Genomic DNA, 10,754 nt, shown 5'->3' with positions numbered 1-10,754 from the left:
CGGATGGTTGTGAGCCACCATGTGGTTGCTGGGATTTGAACTCAGGACCTTTGGAAGAGCAGTCAGTGCTCTTAACCGCCAAGCCATCTCTCCAGCCCTGCAGTCAGTGCTCTTAACTGCTGAGCCATCTCTCTAGCCCTCTCTCTGCCTCACTTTGTTTGTTTGTTTGGTTGGTTTGTTTTGTTTTGTGAGACACGGTTTCTCTGTGCAGTCCTGTTGTCCTGGAACTCACTCTGTAGACCAGGCTGGTCTCAAACTCAGAAATTCACCTGCCTCTGCCTCCCAAGTGCTGGGATTACAGGCATACGCCACCACTACCCAGCCTGCCTCACTTTTTTTTTTAAGATTTATTTATTATTATATCTAAGTACACTGTAGCTGTCTTCAGATACACCAGAAGAGGGTGTCAGATCTCATTATGGATGGCTGTGAGCCACCATGTGGTTGCTGGGATTTGAACTCAGGACCTTCAGAAGAGCAGTCGGTGCTCTTAACCACTGAGCCATCTCTCCAGCCCTGTGCCTCACTTTTTGAGGCAAGGTTTCTCCCTGTACCTAGAGCCTGCTGATTTCTGCCAGAATGGCTAACCAAGAAGCCCAGGGACCCTCCTGTGTTTCTCTCTAGTGTTGGGACTGTGCTGCCATGCTCTGCTTTTGGACCTGGGTTCTGGGAGGTTGAACTCAGACTCTCATGCTCCACAGCAAATTCTTCATTGACAGAGCTGATTCACCAACCCCTTGACTCACTCCCAAGTTTGTATGTGTGTGCCTATGTGTGAGTATGTGCACTGCTGAATGCAATTCCTATGGTGGCCACAAGAGAGTGCTGTTTACCTGGAGCTACAGTTACAGCACTTGTGGCCGTTCCACATGGGTGCTGGGAACTGAACTTGGCTCCTCTGCCAAAGCAGCAAGTGAGCCATCTCTCCAGTCTCTTTTTTCTCCCCTAACTTTCTGAGATGGAGTTTCTTTGTGTGTAGCCCTCAGACACTTGTTCCTCCTGAATGTTGGGATTATAAGGATGTGCCACCGTAACTGGCTCACTTCTCCCCCTAAACTTTACGAGGTCTAGTATGTATTTTTGTTACAGGCTGCTTGAGCCTGTTTCTACTTAGGGTCTGGCTCAGCCCATAGTCCCTCTGGCTAAAATATAGACATGCCCTAACCCTAACCCTAACCCTGATTCCAAACAATGAAGGTAAAGTTAGAAGGAAGCACCATGCTTGAAAGTCTAATTGTGTGGCAGACAAAGTGATGAATCAGAAAGAGTTGACAGAATAGGATCTGTCAATAGGAAAGGGAGAGACAGACATTGGGAGGAGAAGCATCCATACTGGATACAGTAGAGTTCTGAGAAACGGCGCAGGGTGAGGGGGGGGGGGCAGGGGGGAGAGCAGCAGAGAGAGGAAGCAGGAAGCCGTTTTACTTGGAGAGTTTTATAGACAGGTTGAAGACAACAAGCTAGACACACGGGAACCCTGAAGGAGAACGAAGAGGAGCCGGAAGATGAGATAAGGTCACTAGAGTTGTTTTGAGGCAAAGCAGAGCAGTTCAGAGGCCTCGGGGAAAGCCGGGTTGACTAAGCCAGCTGGCTTTTGAGCCAGGAGAGCTGAGTTAACAAGGCAGCCAGAGCTCAGAAAGAACTAGGGAGGCCTGAGCTTACTCAGCAGCAGGTCTCAGAGACAGAGAACATTCTAGGCCTAGATTAGATTGTCCCGAGGTCAGCAGCTTCCTTCCAGGACTGGGTCTGGGTTAGCAGATGGAAGCATGAGCTTCCTAGACAACAGTTACAACAGGAGAATAAGAGTTACTTTTTACCCATTTTATAACTAAGTTGTTCTGGGTTGGGCTGTCCTCATTTTACTGTTGAATGCTTATGCATGGCTGTTGTCCACCTGGCGGGACTGTAGACGGTTGCCTGCTCGCTGCCAGAGGCATAAGAGGCTTTAGAACCAGATAGGTCTTTGTGCTTCTGGTTGAGGGGAGCTGTTGGCAGGTGCCAAGAGAGGTGCACAGAAGGAAGGATGGTTGGTCCCCTGGGGAGGTGCAGGGGCCCCGTAGGAGCTCCCTCACTGGTGGGGAGATAAGGAGACAAGACTGGAAGTGTGGGACTACACACTGTCCTTTACTCTTGCCACAGAGGACAGTGACTACAATCCAGCTGAGGATGAGCCCCGGGGCCGGCAGCTAAGGCTCCAGCGCCCCACACCCAGTACCCCGAGACCTCGACGGAGGCCTGGCCGGCCCCGAAAGCTGCCTCGCCTAGAGACCTCAGACCTTCAAGATGGTAAGATTTGGTCGTGGAACAGGCTGTATGTGTGGGTAATGTGTGTCCCTGCTGCCTGATGCATCTCAGGTGCTCCAGAGACTCAATATACACAAAGCAGCCATTTCTAGCCACTGGCTGTAGGCCTCCCAAGAAAGGAGACCTCCTGTCACCGACTAGAGAAACCTAGCCTTGGTGACTATGCAGGCATTTGGAGATGCCTTTTAGTGACACAGTGAGAGGAGGGGTTGGGCCTTTCTAAGCGAATAAGTAAAAGCTTAAAACGATACTGAAGTGAGGAGAGAGGAGCCGGTGGTTGAGTGGTCTGTGAGAAACTGTGGTCAGAGCTTAGCAGTGGGCACAGCAGAGGCTCTGCGTGGTTGTGAGCACAAGCTCTGTCGCATACTAGCTCTGACTAGAGCCTGCATGCCACTATGGAGGGTTGACAGCATCTACTTGTGTGGTAGCCACTGTGTATGCACCATTTGGAGATAGATCCTGTGCTCTCTCTAGAAGAACTGTCATGTACAGAAAAGTAAATATACCCCACACAGGCTGGGGCTTCATGAAGAGAATGGCGACATTGTTTCAGGGGACAAGGAACTAGCTCAGTGGGTGAGGGTCTGCTGTGAAAGTGAGCCCTGAGTTCAAAGCCCAGCAGGACAAGGGAAACCTGCAGTGGCTGTGTCTGTGTTCCCATTGGGGGCTGCAGAGACAGGGTGATCCTAGGGGTTCATGGCCAGCAAGCCTAGCCAAGATGTGGAGCTTTGGGGTCTGTGGGGCACCCTGGCTCAAGGCAGAGAGGAGCACTTTTGCTGGTGGCGTAAGAATTGGTACATGTATTCTCTCTCTCTCTCTCTCTCTCACATACACACACACACACACAAACACACACACACACAGAGGAGACACTCTTTCCAATCTGTATCATTCTTAGTTTTAAAACAAATAGCTCGTGTGTGTGTGTGTGTGTGTGTGTGTGTGTGTGTGAGTGTGAGCATGCCACAGCATCCTCAGGTCAGAGGACACTTGCAAGAGCTGGCTCTCCTTTGCCCTGTGGGCACTGGTGAGTGAACTCAGTGGGCAGGCTTGGCTACAGAGGGTTGTTTATTCCCTAAGCCTTCACACTGGCTCTGGTCTGCCTGCCTGCCTGCCTGCCTGCCTGCCTGCCTGTTTTGTTGTGATGGTTTTCTGAGCCAGAGTCTCACTATGTAGTTCTGGCAGGCCTGGAACTCATTATGTAGAAAGATCCACCTGCCTGCCTTCTAAATTCTGAGATTAAAAGTGTGTACAGCACTAGTTGACGCCACTCTTTTTTGTTGTTGTTTGTTTTGTTTTTGTTTTGTTTTGTTTTTTCGAGACTAGAGTTTCTCTGTGTTGTGTCCGGCCAGCAGATCACAGCCTGGGTTCTAGACTGGAATGGCATTTTGGAAACCTGGAAGAGAAGAGGGGCTAGGCGGCAAGAGAAAGAAAATGCTAGAACCCAGGCTGTGATCTGCTGGCCGGATACAACATCTCTGTATAGCCCTGGCTGTCCTGGAACTCACTTTGTAGACCAGGCTGGCCGCAAACTCAGAAACCCGCCTGCCTCTGCCTCCCAAGTGCTGGGATTACAGACGTGTGCCACCATGCCCGGCCTGACGCCACTCTTAATATTTAAAATAGTATTTTACCTGTTTGTTGAGAGTGCTAGGATTGAACTAGGTTTTCTGGGTTTGTTTTGTTTGTTATCTTTACATGCTTGGGTGTTTTATCTGTATGTATGTTTACCGTGTGTATACAGTGTCTGTGGAGGCATCAGATCCCCTGGGACTGGCATTACAGACAGCTATGAGCTGCCTTGTGGGTGCAGGGAATTTACCCTGAGTCCTCTGAAAGAGCAGCCAGTACTCCTACCGACTGAGCCATCTCTCAGCCCTTTAGATAGGATTTTTAAACAATTTGAAAAGTTGTCACATTCCGATTAGACTTCAAAGAGTTTGTGAAGTCCTCTTGCTGTGGACCCTCCCTTGGTGTGCCAATGTCAAGGGTGTGCCAGCGTCAAAGACACTGTTGTCTCAGGGATCCCCAGGGCCCCTGTGGGTTACTAGATCAGTTGGCAGATGGGACAGCTGAGACTCGGGGAGGGGAGGACTTTTGCCAGAGGATGCAGAGCCACCTAGGGAGTGGGGCTGAGTCTGAGGTCCTATCCCAGTCTTGCTATGCTGAGTAGGTCAGGTCAGAGCAGTGTGAGATCGATACTGCCTTCTGCACATGGGCTCTGTGTGTGTGTGCGATCTAATGGACCCATCAGTGGTTAGCTAGGGGGGTTGACTGGCCTCTGCTCCTAGAATGTGTGACTATGTTCTTTGTGTCCATGACAGGTGTAGGACAGCCTCTAGTGAGTTCCCAGAGCACACAGAGCCCTCCAGAGTTGCAGGATCTCGAGGCTCCCAGCTCCTCGGACCTGAGGGACCTGGGCAAGGTGGGGAGGGGCCTGGTGGAATCAGGCGTTAGTCAGTCGGATGCTGAGAATGCAGCCCCATCGTGCCAGGATGAAGCTGATGCCCCACCCCGCCGCCGCGGAAGACCTTCCAGGCGGTTCCTAGGGAAGAAATACCGAAAGTAAGTAGGCTAGAGTATAGGTGAGCTTGATGGGAGGGTGGGGGTGGGGTGGGGGATGCTCCCCCAGCCTGCAGCTCAGCCAGTGCCTCCACCCCTTCCTTCCAGGTACTACTATAAGTCACCCAAGCCACTGCTCAGGCCTTATCTGTGCCGCATATGTGGCTCACGCTTCCTGTCCCACGAAGACCTTCGCTTCCACGTCAACTCCCATGAGGCTGGTGACCCACAGCTCTTCAGGTGCCTGCAGTGCAGCTACCGCTCCCGCCGCTGGTCCTCACTCAAGGTGTGGCATTCATTCGTTCAGGAGCTCCCAGGGCTGGGAGGACCAGCCAGGATGGGAAGCTTGGGAGGATGCTCGGACGTGGGGTCCTGAGGAGTCTGCCACAGGCAGTTGACAGGGGCCCAGTGACTGACAGCTCACCTTCTGAGAGAATGTAGACATGCTTATTCTCACTGCAGACTGGCCCGTGGGGGTTCTTCACAGTGAGTCCTTCCCGCAGGTGGCAGTGCTATAGCTCCAAGAAGGGCACCTCTGTCATCTCACCTGAGAGTGTGGCCAACAGCAGGCCAAGCTGCCATTTCCATTTTGTGCCCCACTGAGGGAAGTTTGGTCTGCGACTTGGCTGCCCCAGTGCTATAGCATGGTGGTGCCCTTCAGGCCCTGGTGGGCAGTCCTGCTCTTGTCTGGGCTCCTTAGGGGACTGTTCCACAGCGCTGAAGGGAAGGCATGGGCTACAGGGCCACATCGTCCAGCTCCAAGCTTGTTAAGGCAAGGTACTGACACGCTGAGCCTTGTTTCCTTTTTGGTCAGATGGTAAAGCCAGCAACAGGACTGGCACAGCAGGTGCTCTCTGAGGAGAATTCCCAGCCTGGCAGTAGGCTCTGCTGTCCACACTCAGCCAGAGGTTGTGAACGCAGGCGGGGACAAGGAGAGGGAGGGGAACTGAGCCTGCAGTTGTGTCTGCCTCTCCCAGGAGCACATGTTCAACCACGTGGGCAGCAAGCCCTACAAGTGTGACGAGTGCAGCTACACCAGCGTCTACCGCAAGGATGTTATTCGCCACGCGGCTGTGCACAGCCAGGACCGGTCAGTGAGTCATGCAGGTGCACTGGAGGGTAGACAGGGAGAACGTGGCCCAAATCCCTATAGGTCCTATGCAGCACACCCACTCTGGGCCTGTGATGGTCAGAGTCACAGTTGTCCCAGAATCCTCAGGGCCAGGGCCTTGAGGGCTCCAGTTTAGACTCTTCCTTCATCTGGGAAATGGAGACAGTGTTGAGGGGCCTGAGGGAAACTGTGTGACTGCAGGGGTTTACACATGATTCGAAGGCCTCAAGTCAGCTGCAGCTCCCCCTTCTCCAGTGCTGAGAGCAGATCAGGGCTGGACAAAGCACGTTTCCAGGCCTGGTGGGCTGCTCGGTGACTTACAGCTAGGCAGCAAAGAATTGGTTTCTTTGGATGGGTAGAGCCCCCCCAAGAACCATGGTGTGTGACAGTTTTCTGAGATGTTACTAGTTTCTTTAAAGAGAAGGAGGTGTGTTGCCACCTAGGATTCTGGTCACCAGGTTTAAGCCTATTCTCCAGGGCTGTTTCTTGTGGAACTTGTTTGAGCTGGTAGTGTAGGAGGATAGCCTGTAGTGTAGGAGAATAGCCTGTAGTGTAGAATAGCCTGTAGTGCAGGAGAATAGCCTGTAGTTAGGAAAATAGCCTGTAGTGTAGGAGAATAGCCTGTAGTTAGGAGAATAGCCTGTAGTGTAGGAGAATAGCCTGTGGTGTAGAACAGCCTGTAGTGTAGGAGAATAGCCTGTAGTGTAGGAGAATAGTCTGTGGTGTAGGAGAATAGCCTGTAGTATAGTGTTCTGTGAATGGAGAGAAGACCCATGTCTCAGGTTAACCAGCACAGGGCTGTCACCTGTGGAGCCTTAGCATTCTCCCCAGAGGACACCAGCTGGTTTTCCATGTGTTCAGAAGAGAGGGCATGGGTAGTGAGGAGTGGTGATCAGGCCTGAGACTGGGTGGCCCATGGGGAAGCTGTGGTGTGATGCTTTCTTTTTTTTCCTAGAAAGAAGAGGCCGGATCCGGTGAGTGTGGACCCCTGGGCTGCTGACGGGTGGTGGGTGGGACAGGAAGTGGGTGCTCCTGCTGTTCCCCCTTTTCTCCCTGTGACCTCTCACTGTCCCTTCCCAGACCCCAAAGCTGAGCTCCTTCCCTTGCCCAGTGTGCGGCCGTGTCTACCCCATGCAGAAGAGGCTAACACAGCACATGAAGACTCACAGCACCGAGAAGCCACACATGTGCGATAAGGTGGGTGGGCCAGGCAGGGCTGGGGCTAGAGGCAGGGCCTTTCTTCTCTGGGCCATCCCCATCTGACTCCACCTTCCCCGCCGCCCTCAGTGTGGAAAGTCCTTTAAGAAGCGCTACACCTTCAAAATGCACCTGCTCACACACATCCAGGCCGTTGCCAACCGCAGGTGCGTCCCCACTGGAGGTCCGTGGGTTAGGGAGAAACCCTTTGTGTTTCTGAGCTCCCCTCCTTCAAATTGCCTCCAGATTCAAGTGTGAGTTCTGCGAGTTTGTTTGTGAGGACAAGAAGGCACTGTTGAACCACCAGCTGTCCCACGTGAGCGACAAGCCCTTCAAATGCAGTTTTTGTCCCTACCGCACCTTCCGTGAGGACTTCCTGCTGTCTCATGTGGCTGTCAAGCACACAGGTCAGGCCAGCCCTCCAGTCCTTACACCCTCATCAGAGCTCAGCTCTCTGTCCCTCTCAACAGCCCAAACCACAGATGGACTTCCTTCTGCTCTAAAGGGACTCCTGTGCCATTCCCTCTGTCCTGAGCCCAGTGCCAGCAGCTTGCTTTCCTGACTTAGTTAGGAAGGGGGAATGGAGGTGCCTACTCTGTCTTAGTTAGGAAGACGACCTTGAGAATGACCCCTGCAGGAAGGCTGTGGATAGAAGTAGCGCTGGTCCTTTCTGTTCTGATCCAGCAGTGTTTGTCCAAGCATGGTAATGACTTAAGCTAGGGACCCCTAGGGCCTCCTAGAGGCTGTGTGGGTGCAAGCACTCCCTGTGCCCCTAGGCGCCAAGCCCTTTGCCTGTGAGTACTGCCACTTCAGCACTCGCCACAAGAAGAACCTGCGCCTCCACGTAAGATGCCGCCATGCCAACAGCTTTGAGGAGTGGGGACGGCGCCACCCTGAGGAGCCCCCGTCCCGCCGCCGCCCCTTCTTCTCTCTACAACAGATAGAAGAGCTGAAGCAGCAGCACAGCATGGCCCCTGGCCCTCCCCTCAGCTCACCAGGACCCGAGGTAGGCTGGGACACGGCACACGCGGTGGGAACAGGTGGTGGACACCCGCCTGGTTAGAAGAGGGTAGCTTTCCAGCACTGTCTAGATAACAGAAACACCTACAGCAGTAGCTGATTATTCTTAGATGTAAAACAATTGTAAAACTCAGTGGTCCTGAACAGCTGTGTCTCCAACTTGAGTATTTTTGCAGTTCCTTGCACAGTGTCAAGGAACTGACATTGGTCTTTGTGGTTACCTTTATGGTCTGGCATAGCTGCAAGAAACATGGCTAGAGCAAAAGAAATGGCCGCGGGCTGGTGAGATGGCTCAGTGGGTAAGAGCACCCGACTGCTCTTCCGAAGGTCCAGAGTTCAAATCCCAGCAACCACATGGTGGCTCACAACCATCNCTGTAACGAGATCTGGCGCCCTCTTCTGGAGTGTCTGAAGTCAGCTACAGTGTACTTACATATAATGAATAAATAAATCTTTAAAAAAAAAAAAAAAAAGAAAGAAATGGCCGGGAGATGGTAAGAAAGGTGCCTGCTGCCATCCACCCATGCAGTCCTCATTTAAGCCTGGAAGTCCTGCTTAGTTAAGTGGCCACCTTTTTAGAGTCATGAATGACAGACTGAAAAGTATAGTCCTGTCGATGGGTATGCTGCCCTCCCTACTGAAAGGAAACATACCCGTGACAGGAAAGACGGGGAAGGTGCGTGTGAGGTGGCTTGGCAAGGTAGGGTGTTGTTGCCAAGCCCAATTTGGATCCCCAGGTCCTGTATGGTGGAAGTAGAGCACTGATTCCCCAAAGTTGTTCTCTGATATCCATATGTGCGCTCTGGCTGTCATATGCCTGTACACATACCTCATACCCACAAAATAAAATGTCTTTTAAAATTAAAGAGGAGGATGGATTGGATTTGGGGTAAGCAGACTTTGGAATGGCCAGCTCGTGTTCTGTCGTGGGAGCTCCCAGTGGCCCTGGAAAGATGACCTCACTCAGTTCATGGGCGCTGGAGTTGTCAGTCTTAGGTTCAGGTTCCAGCCCTTCACTTTCTGAGCCTCACCATTCCACTGAACACTAAGCTGGTCAATACCTTTCAGAATAGTATGTGAGATAAACAAGGGACTGGGAGGAAATGATGATATCAGATGTACTTGGTAAATGCACTTCTGGCTACCCCCTCAGACTTGACCCATTCTCCTCCTCAGGCCCCGCAAGAACCTGCACCTTTCCAGTCACCTGAGACTCCCCCACTACTCTGTCCTGATGCACTAGGTGGCGCCACAATCATCTACCAGCAAGGTGAGCCTTGAAGTAGGCAGGGTTAGGGTAGGAACATGACTGGTGGCATTGGGTGCCAAGTGTCCAGCCCATTTTCAAGCTCAGGTTCCACCCCACCCAGGAGCCGAGGAGTCCACTGCAGTGGCCACTCAGACAGCCTTGGATCTGCTGTTGAACATGAGCGCCCAACGAGAGCTGGGGGCCACAGCCTTGCAGGTAAGCACCTGGGACTTCCCTGCGCTCCTCTGTTGATCACGGAGTAAAGGAACATAGTGACTCCAACTTACCCTGCCAGGGACAGATCAGCCTAAACTTGAAGGAACGGACTCTATAGGGTAGGCAATCTTTCCCAGTGCACTCTCTAGTTTCTAGTGACCATTTGTCTTAGGCACTCTTCTGTTGCTGTGAAGAGACACCATAACCAAGTCAACTCTTACAAAAGAAAGCATTTGATTGAGAGCTTGCTTACAATGTCAGAGACTAATTCCATGCACTGAGCGGTAGCTGAGAACTGTATCCTGATCTCCAGCCTTAGAGAGTCAGAAGGATGGTGATGAGCCTATGGGGGCTGTTCTCATTCAAACCGCCTCACAGTTGCTGTGCTGAGGGCCATGTGTTGCTGTGTGGCTCCTGTGCTCTCCTTTGGTGTGGTTTCTCAGGATCTACCATTCCTGTGAAGCTCCTGTAGGGGCTAAAGCAGCTTCCCTCTGTACACAACCTGCAGGTAGAACACTCCTAAGGTTTTGTCTAGTTCAGTAGCAAGGCCAGAGCGCTCTCTTGGCACCATCTCATATCCCACACATCTTCCCCAATTTGTCATTATTCTTCCATATCTGCAACCAAACCCATCTTCACAGCCAAACCCCAGATGTTCCTTTAAGAATAGGATCACCCTGCTCTGCCGCTCAGTGATCTGCTGTGCAGGATGTGACGCGCAGCTTGGCCACTGTGTGCAGTGTGCTCGTGTCATTCTTCAGAACGTCGTGTCTCTCAAGAAGGCTGGAGGCATAGTTTAGGCTCCTACTTTATAATTCTGTTACGTGCAGTACAGAGCAGGCCGTCTGTCCGAAGGTTTAGTCTGGGTCACCTGTCTGTCACCTGTCTGTCACCGCTCTTTTCTATAAGTTGCCAGATCTTTGTCACTGCTTTGCAAAAGCATATCTTTGAATATGAAAGATGCCTATCTCTCATGTAATTATTGATAATTTCCCCTAAGTGTTCTGTTGTCTCCTTTAATGTCATAGTTTCTTTTGGTTGGTTATGGTTACAAAAATCTAAGATGTACATTTTGGTTTTTTTTTTTTTTTTTTT

The 10,754-nt window shown here is 51.8% G+C and overlaps 1 protein-coding gene across 1 annotated transcript in view; it reads left to right on the top strand.

Moving 5' to 3' along the window:
• Znf335 (zinc finger protein 335) overlaps positions 1-10,754 on the top strand; it is a 21,317-nt gene that overhangs the window by 5,269 nt on the left and 5,294 nt on the right. Inside the window, exons 7-17 of the mRNA XM_021156731.2 lie at positions 2,140-2,286; positions 4,629-4,869; positions 4,975-5,152; positions 5,844-5,956; positions 6,933-6,951; positions 7,058-7,174; positions 7,265-7,341; positions 7,421-7,581; positions 7,951-8,180; positions 9,371-9,464; positions 9,565-9,659. Of these exons, the coding sequence (XP_021012390.1) occupies positions 2,140-2,286; positions 4,629-4,869; positions 4,975-5,152; positions 5,844-5,956; positions 6,933-6,951; positions 7,058-7,174; positions 7,265-7,341; positions 7,421-7,581; positions 7,951-8,180; positions 9,371-9,464; positions 9,565-9,659 (1,472 nt within the window). The remainder of the gene's footprint in view (positions 1-2,139; positions 2,287-4,628; positions 4,870-4,974; positions 5,153-5,843; positions 5,957-6,932; positions 6,952-7,057; positions 7,175-7,264; positions 7,342-7,420; positions 7,582-7,950; positions 8,181-9,370; positions 9,465-9,564; positions 9,660-10,754) is intronic.

This window comes from Mus caroli, chromosome 2, assembly GCF_900094665.2.
Source record: "Mus caroli chromosome 2, CAROLI_EIJ_v1.1, whole genome shotgun sequence".
Lineage (NCBI taxonomy): Eukaryota > Metazoa > Chordata > Mammalia > Rodentia > Muridae > Mus > Mus caroli.
This window is presented reverse-complemented; position numbering and strand designations above follow the sequence as displayed.